The 23,822-nt window shown below is 47.7% G+C and overlaps 2 protein-coding genes across 2 annotated transcripts in view; one reads left to right on the forward strand and one right to left on the reverse strand.

The window, feature by feature from the left end:
* Positions 1-5,502, forward strand: part of NINJ2 (ninjurin 2) — an 84,723-nt gene extending 79,221 nt beyond the window's left edge. The window contains exons 3-4 of the mRNA XM_025198819.1: positions 1,959-2,147; positions 4,970-5,502. Of these exons, the coding sequence (XP_025054604.1) occupies positions 1,959-2,125 (167 nt within the window). The 3' untranslated portion in view covers positions 2,126-2,147; positions 4,970-5,502. The remainder of the gene's footprint in view (positions 1-1,958; positions 2,148-4,969) is intronic.
* Positions 5,503-7,342: 1,840 nt separating this feature from the next.
* Positions 7,343-23,822, reverse strand: part of B4GALNT3 (beta-1,4-N-acetyl-galactosaminyltransferase 3) — a 56,113-nt gene continuing 39,633 nt past the window's right edge. The window contains exons 17-24 of the mRNA XM_025198809.1: positions 23,428-23,435; positions 22,226-23,246; positions 20,266-20,561; positions 19,704-19,857; positions 17,929-18,001; positions 17,083-17,236; positions 16,346-16,472; positions 7,343-15,324 (exon numbers count right to left, since the gene is read on the reverse strand). Coding sequence (XP_025054594.1) covers positions 15,216-15,324; positions 16,346-16,472; positions 17,083-17,236; positions 17,929-18,001; positions 19,704-19,857; positions 20,266-20,561; positions 22,226-23,246; positions 23,428-23,435 — 1,942 coding nt within the window. The 3' untranslated portion in view covers positions 7,343-15,215. The remainder of the gene's footprint in view (positions 15,325-16,345; positions 16,473-17,082; positions 17,237-17,928; positions 18,002-19,703; positions 19,858-20,265; positions 20,562-22,225; positions 23,247-23,427; positions 23,436-23,822) is intronic.

The following is a 23,822-nucleotide window of genomic DNA, read 5'->3' on the forward strand; positions in this document are numbered from 1 at the left end:
AAGTCGCGCTCGAAGACGGGAAGAGGTGGGCGGTGGATCAGGCCGCCAAGCTCCTCTGGATCTCACACAGGGTTTCTATTACCCTGCCGTGTACCCAGAGTCCCCATGAGATGGATGTGGAGTCCTCTTCGGCTTGGGCGGAAACCGCTCAAGCCTTTTATATGGCTAACAGGCCAATCGCTAGCCGCTACGTGTGAATAATTTAGAACTAGTCAATAGCGGGGAACGAATTTGCATACCGGTGGCAGGAACTCTTTTGCACCGTGCATTCCTCTTGCAACTGAGCAATGCACTCTGCAAAAGAAGCTGCAGAAAAGGCAGGAAACTCGTCCCTGCACCGGGGTTTCCTCTGCAACAGGAAACTCTCCCGTGCAATGCTCTGCAACTTGGCGGGGATAATTCTGGTGCCGAAGCACACACACAATCATGCCTTTTGGGTCATGACAGCAACTTCATTAATTTTTTGACTAGGGAAAAATAATAGTGCAATTCTTCTGTTGCAAGGGTCTAGGTCAGGGGTGGGCAAAATGCGGCCCACAGGCCGGATGACGCCCACCAAGCCATTCTATCTGGCCCATGGGGCCCCTAAAAAATTTAGAAAATTAATATTTTTCTGCCCCTGGCTACCTGTCACACGGCCCTCAATAGCTTACCAAAACTCAGTAAGCGGCCCTCCACCCAAAATAATTGCCTGCCCCTGGTCTAGGTTGCAGTCGTGTTGGTCTAAGGACATAGACAGACAAGGTTCTTTGGGTGAATCTGATATCTTTTATTAGACCAGCTCAACTAGCTGGAAAAAATTCTTTGCAAGCTTTTGGGCACAAACACCCTTCGTCAGGCTAAGGAAGCATTTGCAGTTTGTCTGTGCTCTTCCTGGATGGGATGAATAGTAAAGAAACCAGAGGCTGGTATGCATGCAAAAAAAACAGTGTGTGACAACATAAATAGGAGTCAATGGGTGAGAGGCAGGTTGTGGGGTGGGAGGGAAGGGTAGAGGGGGAATGAATGCAGCTGGTAAATAGTGGAAAGGTACCTGTGGAGTCAGATGTCAGGCAGGTTATAATATGTCATAAATCCAATGTCTATATTCAGTCCATGATTTTTTGTATCCAGTAGACTGATGAAGTGAAGTTCGTAGGCTGATCTGTGAAAGGTGTGTTGTAAATTCCCTTTGAAGATTAGAACTGAGAGGTTGGAGAGAGAGTGGATTTCTTGTGAGAAATGTGCCCCCACAGGTAACTGGGTATTCTTGCCTTTGATAGATTTCCGGTGTGCGTTCATTTGGGTGCGCAGTTGTTGTTTGGTCTCTCCTACATATTTTCCATCAGGGGATTTGGTGCATTGGATAAGATATATTACATTTGTGGAGGTTCAGATGTAAGATCCAGGAATATTGATGGTTCCGTTGTGGGGTGTAGTATATATCTTCACCACCCCGGCAGTTACTACCTCTCTCCCCCCACCCCAACCTGTCTCTCACCCATTGACTCCTACTTACATTGTCACTGACTCGCTTTCTTGCATGCATACCAGCCTCTGGCTTCTTTACTATTCATCCCATCCAGGAAGAGCACAGACCAACTGCAAATGCTTTCTCAGCCTGACAAAGGGTATCTGTGCCTGAAAACTTGCAAAGAAGAATTTTTTCCAACTATTTGAGCTGGATGCTACAGCACCCTGGTTGAACATCACCGATTTGTAGCTTGATAATAAGGGTGGGTACTCAGCACATTGGAAAAACCAGGCCTTCCTTGGTTAGTTCTCACTGCTCTGACCTCTTAGTTGATTGTAGTGGAGCTACAACCTCTGTAGAATGCGTAAGACCACTCTCTCAATTCTGAAGGGGTATCTCCTAGGGCAAATGAGAGGCAGGGACCGATGTGCACTCAGCAGTTGGAGGTCAGGGTTCGTTTGAGCCATAAGGCTTTGATTCTCTCTGCTTTGTACCCATTTCATAGCACGGATGAACCTGAATGATGTTTCAAAGCAGCTGCGCCTGAATGTGCTCAACAACACTGCCACAGCTCTGATCTTCATCACAGTCATCCTCAACATCTTCATCACAGCCTTTGGAGTACAGAAGACTGGGCTCTACCCTACCAGGAATTTCAGGAGGCCTTACTGATTCTGGAAAGCAATGGAGTAAGGTGTTGAAGGAATAAAATCCCCCCAGCTACCCATCTTTGGGAGGGTACCCTCTTGTTGTAGTCAAGGTTGTCTTGGAAATCATCACTGCGTAGCTGATAGGGGGTGGGGGCAGGGGAGCAGCCAGTCCAACATGCATGCAGATACACAAAACAGAAAGTCCTTCTATGCATATTATTTAGTGGAGAGAGGCTGCCTAGGCTCTGTAATGGGACATCTTGGGAAAGGGAATTTTCTGATTTGGTTTAAGCCAAGAATGCTCTAAATGCACATTTGTGGGCTTCCTCAAGTGATGGATAGTAGTAGTCTGTCTACAACAGACTGTAAATACCAGTGTGGATACTCATAGTGACTATGGGATAGGAGTCAGGCAGTGGGAAGGAGGGTACAGTGGGTCCTGGGGACAGGCTAGGGTACAAAGAACCAGTCAACAGGGAGAGGGATCTGGTCAGGGAACCTATGGGATCTGGTGGGAGATAGGAAAGCAGTGGGAGAAGTACTTCATCAAAGTGGTCACTGGTACACAGTAGCCCTCTTTGTAAGAATCTGACTCCTGACCTTTATTTTTAGATGAATCACATGAATGAGTCTGGGTTTTCAAATGGCTGTGTTCTTGAATCCAGTTAGAACCTTGCATAACTCCTTAAGTCTGGGCAAGAGAGAACAGGAACACAGGATTGGAAAGGGCCTCCAGGGCCACCAAGTCAAATCTCCAAGGCTAGGGACAGAAGTTACACATAAACCAGTTTAAGTGATCAGAAATTGGTTTAAACCTGTAACAGAACACAAGTTCAGTGCACATAACCCAGTTTCAAAATGGCTGAAACTGGTTTAAGATTAACCTGGTTGAATGTAGTATCAGACTTAACGGATTTGGGTCAAACTGGTTTATGGAACTTCTGTCCCAGACCCCTTCCTGGTTTAAGTTAAATCAGAGTCCACCAGCATCCCAGCATGCTTTTCAACCCTGGGCTGGGCTGTGCTGTCTGGTCCAGAGAGCAGGGCTGGCCCTGCCCCTTTCCTCCCTAGCCAGAGCACAGCTGGCTGAGAAAGGGGTGGGGGACAGCAGGCACAGCAGCATCTGCCTGACTTCCCCCTTCCCCATCTTCCCCTTACTCACTGCTCAAGAGCAAGGATCCCCCCCTCCCACAGCAGGGATGCAAGTGTCACAGACCTCAGCCCGCATCTGGCCATGCCACCCCCATGCTAGCTAATGCTGCGAGGTGTCCATGTCTCCAATTTAACTGGAACAAAGGCAGATAGAATGGTGTCCACTTAGGGCTTTTTGGAACTAATCAACACATCACTGGTAATGTCCCTCCATTGTTCCTTACAAATGCCTTGGGAAAAGCTGTTTAGGAAGAGCTTGAACAAATGAGAGACTTTTGTTTTCTTGATGAATTGATAAGCTTAGTGTTTTGATAAACTGCCTGCTGGCTTGCTTCAAAGGCTGCAATCTGTCAACGTTCAAGAGGGGACAGAGAAAGGTGAGAGAAGTGACCTGGTTTGCAAAGAATACAGTGCCTGTCAGTTTGCTACAGACAGTATGAAGAAGCAGGGAGAAGGAGATTGAAAATCTCAGTATCATCAACACTTGCATGCACTGCATGCAAGCAGTCCTCCCCCCTCCCCCACTGCCTCCCTTTGCCTCAGAGTGCTAGCCAGGGGCCAGGGTCTGGCAACACTCCCCACCCCTTGAGCCATGAGGGGTGGAGGGAAGCCTGGTGATGGCTGCTTTCCCATCCCCCACCAGGCACATCCAAGCTGGAGACTGTGCAGGCCAGGGTGGGGGTTAAACCCCTCCCTAATCATAGTGTCTTACTGGGGCCTGGCCACACTCCTCCACAGCTCAGCATTATGGAAGGGAAGGGAGGGCTGCTCTAGCTCCCCACCTGGTTTCTAGCCTGAGCCACTGCAAGCTATGCCTGCATTTCTTAATTTAAAAATGAATATCTACCCACTTGCAAATCAGTCCAATCTCTGCAAATTAGACTAACCTGCAAAGATCGATTCTATTCAGGCTCAGGCTTTTTGAATGTCTGTCCCTAACCCAAAGGGTTCATACAACTGATGTTCTACATATACCTCAGTTGTATGACTGATCATCACCAAGGATGCTGGGCCAGTGACCAGTAGGGAAGACCATAGAAAAATGGAATGGAGCATAGAGGGAGGCAGGAGTTCTGGATTCAGTGCAGAGGGCTGAAATGAGACCACAAGACCTCAACGAGGTGATATTGGCTTTGGACATCAGAAGACTTGTAGGTCTTTTGGACTGAATCCCATGTTGATAAACTAAAGAGATTTCTATAAGGAATGATACCATGAATGACGCGTGCCCCCAGCAGCTAGGGGGGCACGGCAGCAGTGGGAGCGTGGTGGCAGCGGTGGGAGCATGGAGGCAGTGGCAGGAGCATGGTGGCAATAACTTGGGAGCTCTCTTAGATGCTGCCGGCACTGGTGGAGGCAGGGGTGGGGCAAGCACCAACCAGGAGTCGGTGACCACACGCAGACACCGCCAGCGGTGTTGGTGGTGGCCAGCGGTGATCGCTGACTGCCCACAGATGCTGCCAGCAGTGTCAATGGCGCCTTTTCATACAGGGTGCACATGCACTCATGTGTACTCCCTACATGTTGCCAGTGAATGACACTATGAAACGCACGTGTTTATGCCAGGTGGGGAGGGCTGGGTTGAGAGAAGCAAACACATGCACAGAGCAGATCAAAGGATCTTTGAGGCCTTGCTATGAATTGTCTATGCAGCTCTTCCACAGCCGAGTAATCCTGTGTGCTCTTACCCTGCATCCTTTGGTTTTTTTTGCAGGAAGCTTGCCTGGCAATGGACAGGGAGGGATCCCATCTTCCATTTTATGCTGGCCTTGGCAGAACCCTGCCTATCAATGGTGACCGAAAACTCCCGGAGTTAAACTTTAATTATTAAGCACGTGTCATTTTTATACAGGCCCTGTTGCAATGCGCGTACAGCTTTGCAAGACTGAAAACATCCTTAGATTTTCAAAGCTAGTAAAAATTGTGGAGAGATTTCAGAGAGGGCTATGCAGAGAGCAGCACACATGCCATCTCGCTCTCATTTTAGTTCTCTGCTTTTCATATTCAGTCTTAGCTCATTTTCTAAAAAGGACTGAATTCTAGGTTCAATCATTTATTGTATAAACTAAGTATCTGTAAATTGTCTGGCTTGTATGCACTAAGTTTAACATGTAATCCCTGAACTGACACTCAAAATGTCCCAAATGTAGGGTGCATTTTTTATTATGAGGGAAGCAAGAGGTGTGTGCATGCTTTACAAGTATTATTGTTCACATGACCTATTGTATGTTTTTAGAAAAATAAATAGTTTTTAATATTAATTTTTATTTATCTGGAAAACAATTCTTCTTCAGTGTTGGAAACTGAAAACAGCAGCAAGTAGAAGTTATGGTCAAACATCCCTGCAAAGGCCTGTGAGAAGTGCTCTAGGGCAGGAGGCTCAAAGAGATGGCTCATGGAGCCATGTGATCTGGCCCCCAGTGCTGCCCAGGGATCTCAGAGCAGCCTACAGGCAGCATGCAAGGCTTGCCAGATGGCCCTACGCACCACAAACAGCACCTGCTCCAGCTCACATCCTGGAGCAGCCACATGACACTCTGTGGCCCATGCTGAATACAACATCAGCTCCAAGGCCACACAGCACAGCCCTGGAGTGGCTGGAGCAGAACCAGGTTGCATGCGGCACCCGTTCTAGCCACTCCAGAACATCTGCTGGAATGTGGTCCAGCCTGCAAAGCCAGGTGAGCTCTACACCCCTGCTCTAGGGATACTATGCTGATGGCAAAACACAGGGTGAACCTGGCTACACCTGGCAAGCAAAATAGATCTGCTTACCCTGCTGGCTGAAGTATAAAAAGTAATATATTCAACTATAAAGCAGTACCATTTTGTGAGTCTGCCCCCAGCACCTGATGCTCCCTGGGGTCAGACCCACTTGCCACACTCTCCAGGCCTGCCCTCGCCTCCGGTCTCACCCCTGCCACACCTTTGACATTATCAATAGCATACTGAGGAGGCAGTCCCTGGGGACCAGGAGTAGCTTCTCTGGTGCTTTCCTTTTTGACTTAGTCCTTGGCCTTCTCTGCCCCAAACTCAGTCCTGGGGTCTATATGCTTTTGTAGGGGTGCTTCCCCTTTAAAAACAATCCCCAGCCACTTTTGGGGGCTTCAACTTTTCCCTTTTCTTGTGACTGATCCCTCAGCCCAGGTTCACTGCCTCAGACATCAGCTTCTGGGCCTCAGCTTCTCTCCTCTTCGCCCAGGCCAGGTATCAGTCTGTAGAGTTCTCCCAAGCACCCAGTTATGGGGCCTCCAGACAGGGTTACCAGCCCTCCAGGATTGCCCTGGAGTCGCCAGAAGTTTGATATAAGTCTCCAGGAGATGCCAAGAATCACCCAGGAGATGAGCAATAGGGCATTCGTTAACACAAATACTGTGTTGAATCTAGTTTATACAGTAACCTAATGAATTTTTTAAATATAACAGTAATGTGCATTTGCCTTCCTGACAAAGTCTACACACCATAATCCATAACTGATATATGCAGTCACATCAGCAATCCAGAAATGTCCTGGAATAGATTCAAACAGAGTTGACAACCCTACCTCTGAATCACCAGTATCCTGAGTCACCAGGTCCCATCAGCCTACAGTTCTCTGCCCACTAGCTCCTTCCAGCTTCCCTTGATACCTGGGCTGTGCTCCCACACCTAAACAGCTTAGTCTCTAAGGAGTTTTCTCTACAGCAGCTTAGGGCCAGACAAAATCTCTCTGGAGCTAGGCGTTAAGTATACTGGGCTCCATCCCCTAACCTCTGATAGACCCAGGTGTTCCTGTTTAGCCCACTATGCCTCCTGCTCCTATTGCAGTCTGACCAGCTGTCCTGCATTTGTTCCTTAGCTACCTGCTTGCCAAAGCACAGCCCCTATAGCTTACTGCAGGGCATCTTGCCCTGAATAACTTTCTGCAGCTCTTCTCTGTATCTGCTGCTGTGCTGCTTACTTTTCTGCAGCTGGCCCCTTAGTTGCCTATGCTGCACTGCAGCCCCCCTGATGCTGATCTCTTAATTTCTAAGCAGCAGAAGTTAGGGAACCCTACTACAATAATAATATATATTTTATATGTTGAAGAGTGAATTGGGTTTTAAACTTTTGTTTCAGTGATATCATTTAAAGTGTTATCAGTAACATGAATATTTTTTAAAACATTTTTATTGTGTTAGTGCTGTTAGGAACTCTACTATATCGCAATGAGGTTTTGGCTTAAAATAATAAGTTGACTTTGTGTTTCTCCAGATCATTCTGAAACAGGAGATTATTTTGTGCAGGGAACATTCTTGGACTGCTGTTGTCACACTCAAAAACTAGATTTTTTTAAATTGGCTGTTGGTTTCAAGCATAATTACATGTTTTTTTGCTTATTAAAGGATTTCTCATTTGGAAGGCAGGGCCAGCTTTTAATACAGATGAAATCTGAAATATTTGATAATTAAAAGGAGATTCCTACAAGTATTGGAATTTGCATGTTCCCATCATAGCTAAATAGAAAGGAATAAAAAGAAAAGGACACAAAAATATTCATGTATTCTCCTTGAAAGAGCTCCTGTGACATACTGACATAGTAATTAAGCCTGTAGTAGACTTGGCTTTGACAAGTGTTATTATTCACCTATAAGCAGAGACGGTCACTTGCATATTTGATATTCCAAATCTTCCAGAAATGTATGGTGATGAATTTTTGTTAAATCAGAGATTTCGGCCTTGTTCTGCAGACTGGGATAAATTATATTGGTGATATGGCTGTGGAGCTGGCTTTCTCACTACACTTGACTCGCATTCCTCTTGTTGATCTTTCTACAAATCTCCCTGTATCAAGAGCAGCATGAGGGCTTTGGAAGTCACTTTGCTGTCTGTGTTTAAAGATATGCAGAATCCAGATACACTTCACAAGCCAGGTAAGTGCCACAAGTGGGCTGGGATTTGATGCACAGAAGGAACTATTAATCTGCGTGGGACCACAGAGAAGTACATCAAGGAAGGATAAATGAGAGAGCGCTTTGCTTTTAAATCTTTCTATGAATCAGCATTTCATGGTTCAATCTGTGGCCATTGCCACAACCTTAATCAACCATTGCTCTGGCTCTTGTTAACTTGCAAGTGAAAATCCCATTTACTCAAAGGAGTCTAGGTTCAAACCCTTTACTCTTCTGGGCCAGTTTCTGTACCAAGAAAATGGAGATAAAAACATCTACCTGACAAGAGTACAAAGAGGCTACCTCCATTTATGCTTGGAGACCCTTTGATGAGAGAAGCAATGGAAATATAGCGATTTTATTCTGTTCCCAGCGTTGCAGCACTTTGCCTTATAGTTAGGGGTCTTCCTAACTTGGGGAGTCAGGTGGCCAATTTCATGGAGCAATCACAGGGACAGCTGCCATTTTCACAGGCTTATTGCAGTGGGGTCCCCCCATGCCTCTGTTTGGCCAAGGGGCCCCAGCAGTGCCTCACCTCCCTGAGGATTGTCAGATGGCCCAAAACTATGTCTTAATTACCCTGATTAAACCCAAGGAAGCCCATTATTAAGTGTAGATTAATGGTTTCCCCAGGCTTAATTGAGGTAATTAAGCTACAGTTTCTGGCCATCAAACTCCACCTAACACCTCAGGGCAGACACTAGGGAAGGGGTTGGGAGTAGTTCAGCCCCAGCTCCTTCTCCACTGTCTGCCCTAAGCCATGCATGCACCCACTGCCAGCCACAGGCCAGGTCAGGGATCCACGGACCTAAGTGCAGCTGCTTGCAGCCTCCCTGCTGCCTTCTGCAAGTAGCTCTGTGCCTACTGCTCCAAGACTGCAGGGCTTCCTGCCCTTTTCTTTGCTTGCTGGTAAGTTGGGCTTTTTTTTCTAGCAAGCCTGCTAAAATCATGGAACCTGTTGTTTTTCATGGCAAATGCTTGATTTCACATTTTCTGCAAAAAATGTGAAACCACATTTTTGTTAGGTCCCTACCTATGAGATATTGCTTACTGATTCCTCTAAGCATTTTTCCTCTAAGCAAAAGGCCTGTGATGTGTATTTCTAAGCAGTAGACATGTGGATAGTTTTCAGACTGTGGTGTATATACACACACACAATGACATTAGTGACAGGTCAGGTCCGGTCTGGTCAGGTCAGGTCAGCCTGCTACCATAATTGCCAGTAGATGGTACTATCTGTGACTGTTAATGTTGAGTGCTGGCCAGCAGTTAAATAACCTGGCAGCCTCTAGGGTGCCAATGGCTTTGGGCAGAAGAGCATCTCAAGAGGAGGTATGAGTCTTACCCCTAGCAGGGAAAAGCCACCAAAACATTGAAGAACTGAGGTCCACTCCATGATTGGGTAGACTGGACTCTTTAACCCTGGTCAGCAGTCAATCTAGGAGTGAAGCCCCAATAGATGGACAGATTGATAATCTCCTTTGTTTTGGCAGCCAAGCTGGTTCCAAATGTACTAGCACCTGCCTTTCCTTTGGATTAAACCAGCAAGGATGAGAAGGGGAATGTTGGTATGTAGGCCAATTCAGTGTCTCCATATACACTGCCTAGGCTTTTGTACCTTGGAGAGGTCATTCCAGCTTCATTTTATCTTCCAACTTAGTCATCATCTCCCTTTGTTTATATTGTCCTGGCTCTGTACTACCCTGCTCATACTCCCATAGGTGACAGGGCCAGAGAGAACAAAATGGGCTTTTACTTTTCCATAAACCATTGCTGTAGAAGAGCTGACCTATGGCTTTTGAGCTGTCAGATGCTGAGCTTAGCTTGGGGTTCCTTCTTGTAGTTTTTTCCATGAGATGGTGCTTGCTGGCTGAGACAGAGATTGGTCTATCCTTCTCATTATCCATTTTATTGTGTTCTCTATGCTTCTAGGTGCTTGAAGGAAGAAATATATGCTGTGTCTCTAGGTCTATTCCATTCTCTATGAGAGAAGCCTAGAGAAAAAACAGACTATTGTCTTGGATGCACAACACCTTTAAAGAACCCTGGTATAAGCAAGGAGTGGGTGCACACATGCAGCAATAAATCATTGTAACTAACTAAAAACCAGTGTAGTATTACCTCTGTAAAAAGCAGGAACAAAACTACACCCTTGTAAGTTAACCTGTAAGGGCTGTGTGTTCATTCAATTCAGGATAGCTGTTTTCTCAATGCAAATAAGCTATTACAGGTGCTCTTGCCACTTAGTGGCTAGCTGCTATAATAGCATTTACTGCAGCAGCTTCCTGTGGTTGTCTGGTCCCGGGGTTGGCTTACAACAGTAATCAGTGTACAAACTCAGTGTAAGTTGCACCAATATTAATGTGTTGTGTGTCTAGATCCTGTGTCCCCCTATATCAGTACCTGCTATGCCCATTGTTTGAATGGGGGGGTATGTTAATCTGATCCCAACTACCATCTTCTGCCTTGGTCATTGCCATCCTCCTGCTGGCTGCGGCAGACAGTGATCTCTGTTCCATTAACAGCATCTTCTTTTGGATGAGACAAGAAGAGGAAACACATGACTTATGAGTAGCTGCAGTGTGAGGCTGGCGGGTGTTTGAGGAATGCGCAGATGGAGATGAGCTTTTGTAGGAAGAAAAAAAATGTATTTATAAACCCTGCGGGGTGCCAGTTGATCCCTCTGTCCTAACAGAGGGTGGCCTGGGAATCCTCTTGAAGGCACAAAGCCCCAGTAAGGCATGGAATTCGGAGGTACAGTACAGAACTTAAATACAAGGCATTGGTGGCTGCGCCACCTTTCAGACATTCACAAGCAACGAGAGAAGACAACACATTCATACGAGGCAAACAAAAAAAAATGACAGCAACAGAACAGTCACATTATCATAGTCAGACAGAACCCGTTCTCTCCTGAGCCGTGTGCTGGGCTGCAGAACAACCACAGTCGCAGAATCCCCCAGGGAGTGAAAAGGGTCCAGTGCCTCCTGGTAATTCCTACAATGGAAACATGATTGATTTGTAGGGAGAAGCCAACTTCCCTGCTTTGGTAAAGTCAGGTTCCCCATAGCCCTTTGTGTCAACTTTGGGGCACTGCAATTTCCTGAGACTTGCTTCCTGCATGCTAGCAGAGAACCCCACACAGCAGTGGCTCCAATACTAGCTGCTTTCCTAGCAACCAAATGGTTTCAAAGCAGTGATTGATCTCAGATTTGGTGTGTCCCATTCAGGATTCCTGGTGGCCTGGAAAGGACTATGCCTGACCCTATCATCGCTGTAGAAAAGCCAGACACCTGCCTGAGCCTTAAGCAATTCCTGCTTCACTCTTGTTTTTTTTTCTGGGGCAAAAAAAGTTGTCTTGGAGGAGGGGATGCACCCTTTGGATTAAACCCTTCACTTTTCCACACCAATTTCATACTGGGCTGCAGTATGTCATCTTCTCTTTACCCAGTCTCAGTCCTGACCTCAGTCCTGTGACAGACTCAGTCCTGACCTCATGTGACCACCTTCAAGGCTGCAAGGCTAATCAGACTCCATGGAGAATTCTCCCTGATGGTTTTCCACTGAGTCTGCCAACTAGTCCTAATTAGTATTAGTCACGTTTATGATGGCAGTGCCTGTGGACCAGTTAAGATTAGGACTCTGTTAAGCTATGCACTGTACATTGCAACTGTGCTGTGGATATCTCCCTTCTGGAAATTGGTCCAACACACTACAGCTCATTTCCTATGTATCAGCAAGCCCTGAGGAGGTAAAAGGTCTTGTCAATTCTAATTTGGCTTGAAAGATGTGAAGAAAGGAGCATGTTTGATTGGGCAGCAGAAGAAATCCTTGGGTGAAATCCTGACACTACTGAAGTCAATGGGAATATTACAACTGACATGAATGGAGGGGGAATTGCATCCTACTTTCTACATTCAGCCCTGATACTTTATGACAAGTACTGAGCACTATTTATAGTGTATTCTGTTCCTAGGAATAGAAGCTCTGTTACCGATTTGCCGTGTAACAGGAATTTCTTTACAGAGGCAGCTCAAACCAGCTGGGGAGCCTGCAGCCCCTGCCACTGGAGGGAGGAAATGCAAGAACTAGAGGTGTGTCATGCTATGAACATATAGGCTTGAGCCCCTGGAGGAAGCTGCATGACAGGACAGGCTCTGAGGTACAACAGCAAACCTCAGCACGTTCCAGGCAGAAACACGCAGCTGCACCTTTTACACGTACAAATTCCCCCTAGGTTGCATTTCTGAAAACAGGGAGGTTTCATTTGTTGGCCCCATCTGCCCACAAACCTACTTTCATGATTTTTTTCACAGTTTCTGAACACGAAATTGTCATAGGTCCACCCAAGTTCAGCGGCCTATTGGATTAAGACAGGGGTGGGCAAAACATGGTCTGCAGGCCAGATCCAACCTGCCAGTTGATTGAATCTGGCCCACAGACAGGTGCCTGCCAAGTAAATGGATCCAGTCCAGGGGCAGGTGGCAGCTGCATGGTGCTGGGCAACCAGGCCTGCCACCCATGGGGAAGCAGAAGCATGAACCCGCTTGCATCTGTAGCATGCCCCACCCCGAGTGTGGACCTGGTAACTGCCAGCCACATCCACAGCTACCCAAATGCAGCTGGCAGCTTCCAGGTTGGGGCTCTGGGTACAGGGGAGGGAGAGGGGGCAGGGCATGCTACAGCTGTGGGCTGTGACCCGCACAGAAGCCTGAACCCACCCACAGCTGTAGTACGCCCTGCCCCCCACCGCACCGAGACCCCTGACTTGGAAGCTGCTGGTCGCATTTGGGCAGCTGTGGATGCAACCGGTAGCTGCTGGGTCCAGACTGGGGTGGGGAAGGGGAAGAAAAAGGGGAGGGGGGGACTCCATAGGGGGGTTGTGTTAAAGCTGTGGGTGGGTTCAGGCTTCTGCACTGGACACAGCTGAGGGGGGATGGGAGGGGGAAGGAAAGGAGGAGGGATGGCCCTTGACAGGTCACCAAGTCATTAAGTGGCCTCCCAACCCAAATAATTGCCCACTGTTGGGTTAAGGCCTGCCAGTTTCTGTAGCCAGCAGTATCAAAGGGAGTGACACAGTTAGCCACTTTCAATTTCCCAGCTCAAAAGACCAGGTATCTGTTGACAGCTGGGTTGACTGGAGAAGGGCCTTGGGTACAAATATGGACCAAGGCTTGAACTCACACCTCTGCAGCAAGACATCTATCTTCCTCTGCCACCACCCTCCACATGTTAAAAAAGGACCCTCTTTCTGACAAGAGGCTGCTATTTGGAATGGCCTGGAGGATTCATCCCCACAAGTCCCAAATGGCTACATTCATATAAAGGTTTAATAGATTAAGAGATGCAGTAGCCTTATATGTTCATCAACACTGCTCCACTCTGCATGGCATGCTCTGCTCAGTCCCTGATACTTTTCCCTGCTCCTGTCAAGCAAAGAGTTGAGAGCGGGGTCAGCTCAGAAAACAAGCTGACAACCTAGGCCTAAATCCTGTGTGCCAAGATCAGTCTACTGTTTGCTGCTGGAGATTGCAACAATGGCAGCAGGGGAGCCTGTCAGGTGCCACAGGGTTCATTAAGGACAAATGAAATTGTAACTTAGGGGTGGCACACAATGCATGCCTGGCCTTGATCACCATTGTATGAAAGGCAGAAAATTCAGGCACCAACTCAGCCCTGCAATTTGTCCTAAAAATGTGTTACTCTGTCAACTGATTCCCGCAAACTGCAGATAATCAGAAGCAATCTTTCCACCTGGCTGCTCTCCTCCCTCAGTGTAGGAGGCCAGCAGCAGTCTGTGTAGTGTGGCCTTGCGGTTGACTTCAATTGGAGCAAGACTCTACTGTGTTTGAGCAGCATCGCCATCCATAGTCCTTTTACCAGTGAAACAATAGACCCTTGCCATCCGTTTAGCAGTGCAGTTCAGAGACTTGCACAATCCTGCACTAGGGCAAGCACCAGGCTGCAGGTCCATGGTACCAGTGCTACATGAAGCTTCCTTCATCCTTCCATGCGTGCAGAATCCTTAGGTGCTCTTGTGCTTCTGCTAAGGCACACCAACCTGCTCTCTACACAAGTCATAGCTACAAAAGAACATGACTGCAAAGTCGAAACTTATGACATTAACCCTCAGATGCTCTTATCTGCAGAGCAACAGGGTCAGAACAATTTGTCTTTTCGCTGATAAAATTACACTATTTCAACTAATAAAATATTGCCATTTCTTCCCTGTTAGGAGTTCTCTGGTGTCATTGGGACAAGCTTGTTCATCTGCCGGGGCCACAGCTGTAGATAAGGCTTTTCAGTTACAACAGAGGTGGCCTTACCTAGCCTCTCCAAGTCCCCAGCAGCAGTTTCAGGCAGACGACACAGTTTGTTCTTAATATTAACTTCAAGCAATGACAGGCAAATGCCGCCTACTGTTTACATTCTGTATGCAGCCCATGGTTTGTTGAACCTGAGTATAGTTTTTCCTATTGATTTAAGTGAAAGCATGGTGAAATGGACTAAGCACTGGCAGCTTCAAGTTTTAATTCAGCTGCTCCACACGTAGTCTCTGCCAGGCTGGGACGTGGCGATTCAGGTACAATGCAGTTCAGAGAACTTACTTTGGTCCCCTGTCCAAAGACATGGAAGTCAGTCATTTTTTTTCAAGTATCAGAAGCAGCATCTGCATTATTGTACATAATCCATTTTATGTGTAACTGGGATTTGTTCCCTTTTTCCCTCCTCTTTTTTTTTTGAAACCCTGCAAGTACTCCAGGCAGTGTGGCATCTCTTCCATTGTGCCATCAATCAGGGTCTAGAGGTACTTTCAGTGTCAGGGATAATCAGTACTTTGCATGTCTTAGGCTCCCCCAACACAAACACAGATCCTGTGTTTGAGCCTTAATGACTCACAAGAGAAGTTCCCATTCCTCTGACTGGCCTATTCCACAAACCTGTGTAAATCCAGTCATGTATGAGGCTTTGAAAGGGAAGAATGTGCACTCTGGGCCTAGATAAAGTGCATGCTGGGATGCCAGACTGAATAGCTCGGCCAATCAAACATTATGGTGTCTTCAACTGGCGTCGGTTCCACATGCCCCGTTTAGAGTGAAATCGGTGGAAGAAATGTCTCAGTGAGAGTCGTTCTACTTCCAAGCCAGCCTGCAAAATCCTGTGGAGAAGGGAGAGGAGGACATTCAAGTGGAGCCTAGCTCAGTTACATGCCAGAAAGAAGGGTTGGCAGTGGGGGTGGCAGGAGTGTCTGCGCCTGGAGATGAAGTGTGGAGCTCCCCTGCGCAGCACTATATGTACCATTTACACTCTGTAATTTAGGGTCTGCACTAAGAGAGTGCTAAGGCTGAAAAAGAAAAGAAAGAACTGCCAAGACAAGTCCAAGGGTCTGGGCCGCATCCAGCAGAGGTGCCTGGCCTGAAGGGATGCCCTGCATCACAAACTTTCCAGAACACTTAACTTTGCCCCATGGACCTTGTATGACATTCCTCCTCATTAGGCACATCTACATGTGCCCCTATGGTGCTGTTGTTATTGCACCATCATTTAGTACTTCCTTTTGGAACTACTAAATGATGGTGCAGTAACAGCCCATACTGTGCCGGGCTGGGGGTGCACGGTTATTTTTAGCTGCTATGTTGCCATAGCAATGCACTATAGTGAAGGAGCATGTTGCTACAGTGACGTAGCTGCAGCATCACGGTTTGTGCCCGTTGGCACTACAGCGATGTAGTGTCTCATGTAGACATGCCCACTGTTACCTACTGGGTATTTCTTACATGTATTTTGGGAGAAGCGGCCCCAGCTGAGATCAAGACCCCAGTGGTGGTGAAGTAGCAGGAAGTGGGGTTAAGTAAATCCAATGTGAACAACTGTATATGTTTGTTAGCTGCCTGTTGCATGCCAAGAAAGAGCCTGTAAGGTGCCAGGAGTTTGGAGGTAGCTCCCTGCTTTACTGAACTGGTTACTATGACAGGATGGTCTAGTTGTAGTAACTCTTCTGGCCTGATCACCAAGGGACTACTCAGGAGCATGTGTCCCCCCTTGCTGGGAATGCATACAGAGTTCTTTTGTGCCATCTGTTTCCCACTGCTCCCCTCCCCAGGTCACTGCCATCTCGAAGTCAAATGGGACTGCTCTCCTGACCCCATGGCCTAAGCTGGCTGCACATCATGCCCTACCTGTCCAGGAGTTCCCAATCCTCTCCTCCCCAGCGATCCCGAAACTCTTTGGTGTTCATGCCCCCAATCTTATCCAGGTCAGACTTGTATATGCCCAAGAGACCAAATCCATTCACCTCCCAGTACCCTGTGGAGAAAACAATAAAGTATCAGACATGTTTGCATCCCAGCCAGGAATGTTTCATAGTTTCATAGTTGGTAGGGTCGGAAGGGACCTTGACAGATCATCAAGTCCGCCCCCTGCCATGGCAGGAAAGAGTACTGGGGTCAAACAACCCCAGCAAGGTGTTCATCTAGCCTCCTCTTAAAGACCCTCAGGGTAGGAGCCAGCACCACTTCGCTTGGAAGTGTAAAGGCACCCTTGTGTCCATGAGCATAAGGAGCATAGCCACAACCCCCTGAACTCAGAAACCCTGATTAATTGGGTCCGTGGCTTGAGTGCTACAGAAAAAGCAAAGGTGCTGCCTATTGCTGTGGCACAGAGAACAGAAAACATGCTTGGCCCCTGTCCCTTTCTATAGGGTTCATCACCTCCCTGGAAGACAAGGATATCAGCTGGAGAGGAATGAAGCAGGGACCCTAGCCTGCCAAACCACTGGCAGGCAATCATCTCTCCCTGGGATCAGACCTGATCCAAAACTCAAAGGATACCCAAGCTATTTCTGGTGCCCACAGGGATAGCAAAACCCAACACCAAGGTACTCTCCTGGAGTGTGCCACAGACCCTGGCTTCTTACCATCAGGCCACTGTGGGGATGCACCACAATGCAGCCGCATGACCATGGGTGCAAAGGCCATCTTGCCCTCCACACAGTGCTTCCGAATTGAGTCGATGATCCCGCCTGGGAAGTGGATGTGGAGATCGCAGAGGAAAATGATACTGTGTGGATCCTGGAAGCAATGGCACAGGAATCTGTCATATAGACCTGACGCTAGCTGCCACTAACCTGGGACCACTGCTGACTCCAATGGGGGGAACCTCCCTCTTATGGACACTCATCAACTTGATCATCTCATGATAACCGCAAATCCTTTGGATTTTGCAGCTTCTACCTATTGGCATCACTGTCCACTTAGTGCCAGTTCATAGCCCTGTGCTGTGCAATGATGCCCAAAGTCCACAGTGATGATCTCTTCCACAGCCCAGGTAGGCAAAAGCCAACCTCCAGTCAGCTATTGCTGACTTGAAGTCACCCAGCACCCTTGGGGTCTGCTCCTTTTTCATACTCAGGCCATTTTAACTTGCCCTGGTGTGTAATTTTCACCCATGGCAAGACTCCTTTTACACTGGCAGACCCATATCAAAGGACTCAAGTCAGTGAGCTTGAGGCCCATAGCTATCACCACCCTGGACCCAGAGGTCCTGACTAATTGGGTCCGCAGTTTGAGTGCTACAAGAAAAGCAGAGGTGTACATTGCAGAGGCAGAGTGAATAGAAAAGTTGCTGGCCCGTTTCTCTGCGAGGTCCATCACCTCCCTAGAAGACAAGGATTTCAGCTTAAAAGGAACTACTGATCTGGACATGGATGAGAGCTCTTACTGCCCCTTGGCCACCCCATTCACCCCAGCTACCATGCACTCACCTTCACAAGGTCTATGCCAGCTTGGAGCCCTGCTGAGCGTTCAAAATTCCCTGTCAGCTTCAAGTACTGATAACTGCCGGCAAGAAAGGGATTGGGGGGAGTCCATTAGGCACTCAACAACTGCTCCTTGAACAGCTCATTCGCTCCCTAGCAGGTACCCCTAGCTCCTTGAATTCTCTCAGGAAAAGCAGGGAGATTGGGGGAAAAAGGAACTTGGTTTGCTGCCCTCCTAGAGCTCCTGGTGGTGTTCCTATTTACATCTGCATATCATTTCATTGCACTTTCACCCTTGCCTTTGATCTCTGTGCAACATGGTGAACACCTTCCAGGGCACAACAGACCTCCAGTGTAATCAAGGCCTGGTGGGCAAAGATGGCAGCTAACTGGAGACCTGTGCTCCAGGACAGACCTTGGAAGGGTGCTTTGAGAGCCTGGGATAACATGGGCTCTATTCACACAAAGCACTATACACAGGTATCAGACGGACTGTGCTGAGGAACTGCTTGTAGCTGGTTCCCCTGAAACACAAAGGCTGTTCCATTTTACAGTAACAAAGGAGGGGAAAAAATATTTTAACTATAAATCAAACAAGCACATTACTTCACATTTCAGTTGTATGTAGTAAGGTCATATTGGGCATTAGTACACATGAATGCACCACAGCACGTGCATTTGTATAAATGGCAAAATGTGCATCAGCGCTGAGAAAATGGCAGTTGTGTACTTTTGAACTAAAACACATCAAAGGTGTTTTAGTTCAAAAGTGCACTGCTGCCATTTTCTGCACACTGATGTGCATTTCACTGTTTATACAAATGGATGTGACACAGCACCTGGCACTTCAGCTCGTGGTCTCCACAGACTCCAACGTGGTGGATTTCTGATGTGTCAGAGCAGACAAAGGTACGTGTACAAATGTCCATTGTGCCTGGGGTTCCTCTGTTTGCAGTACAGCGAGCTAACTGTCCTCAGAAGAACTGCTCAGCATTACCCAGCTTTCCAGAGTCCTGAGGGAGGTCTGGATGGTACTGTATCCCACAGGGCCAGGACAAATCTTTGCTACAACTCTTGTCACTAAGTGGGCTGATTGTGAGGCCCCATTGATCACTGGCTGGTCACCTCCTCTGCTCTTTTCTGTCTCCAACATTCAAAGACTTAACTTCATAAATCTGCATAGGAACCACTAGAATGGAAGTGCATCTAGATGGAGTGTACAATAGGTAGCTGTGTGGAGATACCTGGTGACACTGTATGGGACTTATAGGTATGTGTGTCGATGTAAATAGGTGTGTAGTGTCTCTATTTGAGTGTTTGAGTTCCTGTATGCCAGTGATTCTCAACCAGGCTGCCACAGATCTCCCCACAAGGGAGATCCTTTTGAAGGGTACCACAGGGTGTCACACACTGTTAGTGCTGTTAGGTGTGTAAACATAAACCCTGAGATTTCAAATAGGAATCCAGAGTGTTAAAAACATTTTGACCTATCATGGTCTTTCTGAGTCCTTTGCAACAGAAAAGTTGCTGTGTTATTTTGCTGTAATCAGAATAATAAGTGAAAATTTAAGAGCTAGCATTTTCTGAGGGGTGTCCTGAGTCTAATGCCTTGAGTGCCTTGAGTCAAAAAAGGTCGAAAATCACTGCTGTATACAGTGCAGATGATCCATATACAGAGAGCTGTGGATGTGCTATGTGAGTAGGGGACATACAAAAAACCAGAACTCGTGTGAGCAGGGGTTAACTTGTGTGTAGTTTATGTGCATATGTGGCCCTCTCACCTCTGTAACCGAGACCTCTTCAGAGCTTTCTCTACATCCATGTCATCACTGCTGTAGTCTGTGATGATGATATTGAAGTGTGGGTCCTTGGTGACTTGGGACAATTCCACCATGTCAGAAATAAACTGCAGTACCCAGCGGGCCTGGTTTTTCACTTGTCATGATGGAGGAGAAAGAAAATTAAAGCAAACTTAGTTTCATGGCTGGCAGTGATTGCAGCCTCCTGCCAAACCCCACTGAGGCAGATCGGGGGTGCGAGTCAAGGACTAGTCTAGGAGTAGGCCCCATGGTGAAAACCTAGATCTGAAAGCCCCAGGTTTTGTGGCTGTTTGGGTCTGGATATTGGCATTGCAGAGTGAGTCCAAACCCAGGGTATTATGAGGGTCATTTCTCTGGGTTTTCATCCCACTGGTTGTTTGGGGCCCTGTTATATTTCTGGAGGCAGTTTAATCTAGACAAAAAGAAATGGGCAGTGATGCCTGAAGGTGGGTGCAGACTGGCACAGTGCTCAGAACTACCTCCAAGCTAGGGTCCAGCACCAGGCAGTCCCTCTTCTCCTTACCTGGCACGATAAAGTGGACAACAGCATGATGGTTCCAGGAAAAGCCCAGTGGCCAGCACAGCTCCGGCTCATTAGCCACACCCATCAAGTGGCGCCGGCGGCCCCAAACCAGGTTCCTCATGTTCCTCTCCTGCTCATCACCACCAATGCCTTGCCAACCCCGTGCAAAGATGTACTCTGAGAAGCGGACAAGCCGTCCCCCCTGCTCCAGTAGCTCCAGCTCCAGCAGGTAACGGCTCCCTCGTAGGCGGTCCTGCCGCTTCTCCACATTCACTATGCGCTGCAGCTGGAACCTCCTGCAGGGGCACAGCTGGGTGAGGCACATTCCCCACACCCACATCACCTCTTTCCTCAGGCCTGCACCAACCACCCAGCCTCCACCCCCCACCCCCCCGCCAATGTCACCGTAGCTGGTTCCTCTTCCCAGAACATTATTAATCCCTTCATTCTCAGTCCATAGCTTTGCTTCACCCATGTCAGATGAGGTGGGGATCTTTTTTCATCTCCTGGCCCCATCTCTGATCACTTGGGATTAGATCTGGGGTCCCAGCCAAGATCAAAGAACTGATGATGGAGAAGTAGTAAAGACCACACAGAAAATAGCTGTTTTAATTAAATAAAATTATTTTAGTGCTGGGAAGATGGATTTTCTTTAGTATTTTCATTAATGGCCTTGGCACAAGAAGGAGGAGTATGCTGATGAAATCTGCTGAGGACACAAAGTTGGGAGGCATTATCAATATGGAAGTGGATAGAAAAATCTTATAGGAAAAAGATCAAATGACCTTGAGCACTGGAGTAAGAGAAAAGGGATGAAATATAATAGCAGAAAGTGCAAAGTCATGTACTTAGGCATTAGCAATGAGAATTTCTGCCCTAAGCCAGGAGCTCATCAATTGGAAATGACAGAGTAGAAGGACTTAGTATACCAGCTGATCACAGGATGGCTATGAGCCACCAATGGTATGAGGACTATGATAAAAACAAATGCAATCCTAGGACTCATCAAGTTTTTACCAGACCTCACCTGCCATGCCCTGTACAATTCTGGTCACCCAGGTTTTGGTTGAAATTCATCTTTCTTAAACAGGTACAGAGAACTGTTACCAGAATGATTAAGGGAATGGAGGATCTCTCTTCTGAAAGGAAACTGTGAAAGCCTGTACAAATGAATAGTGAGCAGAGATGTACCCTTTCTAAATGTATCCAGGGGGTAAGTTTCTGGGAGGGGAGAGAAGCATTTAAGGTATAAGGTAACACTAGCACAAAAAAATGGGTATAAACTGGCCATGAATAAGTTTAGGCAGGGAATTAGAAGGTTCTTAAGTATCATAGCCAGTAGGGTCTGGAAAAACCTTCCAACAGCTGGCAGAAATCTAACCAGTTTGTGACTGGGATTATATGCTGTGGTTGCTTATGAGGCAGGGAATGGTACTTGAATGAGGAGGTCCATTCAGGGTCTACATTCTATGTTGTTAAGAGGTGCTGGAGTCACAGCCTCAGAGGCATCAGGTCACTAGACAGAGCTGGGTAGCTACAGGTTCATCAGCGTGCCTTATTTCTCTTTACAGCTAAAGGTTCAGATCAGGTCCTATGTCCATTCAGTGCTTGGCCCTTCTGAAGAGACACAACAAAAGAGCCAGCGAGGAAGCTGGTTTTCACTGTGAAAATGGGACCTGGACTGAACGTCAACTCATTTGACACCAACCACCAGATATCAACAGTCAGCCTCTATTGGCCATGGCTAGACAGGACCTGCTATAAAAGACTTTATGTCCCACTTGCAGCCTACCCTGGTGTTCAGCCCTCACTACATTTCCTAACATGGTACCTTCAACACTCAGGGTTAACTCTCTTCTTCCTACCAGCTCCTTACTCTAGGCTACGGTTCCTATGCAGTGTGATACAGTAGCCCAAAGGAGGGAGGGAGTTCAAGGAATTGCAAGAGACAGTGCCTTACCCTTTGTTCTTCTGGTTGAGCTTCTTTAGGAAGATGTGTGTGACCTCCAGGGCCTCCCTCTCTTTGAGCAGCAGGTTCCCCGATGTGTTGCACTTCAGGTCAATCCAGTCTGTTCGCAGCACATGGAAATCCAAGATGCTTGTGCTGAAGGTCTGTTCCCAGTTCACTACTTGGTCAAACACTGGCATGTAGTCAAATCCTTCCTCCTCCCCCTCGACTTCTCCTTCGATCTCTTCTTCTTCCTCTGCTACTGCTAGGTCTACAAGTTCATGCCTGTCCTTTGCCTGAGACTCTACTTGACCCTTCTCCACATCCGCATCAATGCCATCTGCCACCTTCTGCTCAGCAATATATGACTCCACTTGGTTTAGCCACTGTGCTTGGTAAAGGGTCTGTTTGCTGAGGCTGGCAGCACTTACAGCTCTTCTGCTGGTTTTACCAGAGACTGGGCTTTGTCTCTTGGCTTGTATGGTGCCCGCTGGTTGGTTCTTGGTGTTAGTTGAATTGAGATCTCTCTGAGGAGGCCTTGCCCCTCTTGGTATCCTACCACCTGAGTCCCTAGATCCACCAGGAGAATGCTCCGAGGCATCCTGAGGACTTGTGCTAGAGACAGGACCTGGGTCTCCTATTCTTTTCTTGATGAGTGGCCTTCCACGGGTGCTCCTGGCATGCTGAGAAGGATATTTGGAATTGTCCTTGACCCCAGTTTTTAAGTGAGGCCTCCTCATGGGTGGGTTTCTTTCTAGACTGGTTTTGTTGATGCGTTGGTTGTCTGAGGTGAGGGTAACTGCCTTCATATGGGGCCTCTTTCTTCTTCTGTTTGGGACTGCCTCCTTCACATTGCCATTTGTGAGTGAGAGGGGCTTCCTATGCCCCTGGAGAGAGTAGTCATTGTAAACATCATCATAGCCCATCAGTATGCTGGGGTATGCCTTGCCCACTGCCAGCTCTGCCCCCTGCTTGCTGGGGTTTGTGTCCTGGTCCATGTACTGAAACTCATCAGGGTTCCCTTCCTCATAGCCTACAAAGACAATCACAGTTACACCTCTGACCTCTCTGCTCCCTGGGCCACACAAAGGGACAGGAAGGGAATAACTGCTCCATTAGTCCAGCAGCCAGTCCATTCTATTAGGGGTGCACTGATAAAGATTTTTTTGGCCAATACCGATGGCCAATTATTAACGAGCCATATTGGCTGATACCGATCCAACTGTCAATATGAAGCCCAGCAGCTTATAGAGCAGCATGTGGCTGGTAAGTCTGTTGGGGAGGAAGGGGCGGAGGGAGGGAGGGAATTGGGGTGGGAGGGGCAAATTGAGGCCTCTGCTGTGAGTGAGGCTGGGGCTGGGCACAGGACAGAGCCACAAGCAGCTCAGCTGGGGGACATGGGGGGTGGCTTCTGCCATTGCACACATCCCTGGGGAGCCTTGGGGGGCATATGCCCCCCAGATCTGTGCACAGGATGAGGGCAGGCTGCTGCTGCTGCAGGCTGGGGATGTGGGTAGTGCCAGGCTCTTCTTGGTAGGAGGGGCTGGGTCGGGGCTGTGCTCAGGGTGAGCGGTGGTGGCAGCGCTGGAAGGGGGGGCTACCACCCCAT

Source organism: Alligator sinensis, unplaced genomic scaffold (assembly GCF_000455745.1).
Source record: "Alligator sinensis unplaced genomic scaffold, ASM45574v1 scaffold87_1, whole genome shotgun sequence".
NCBI lineage: Eukaryota > Metazoa > Chordata > Crocodylia > Alligatoridae > Alligator > Alligator sinensis.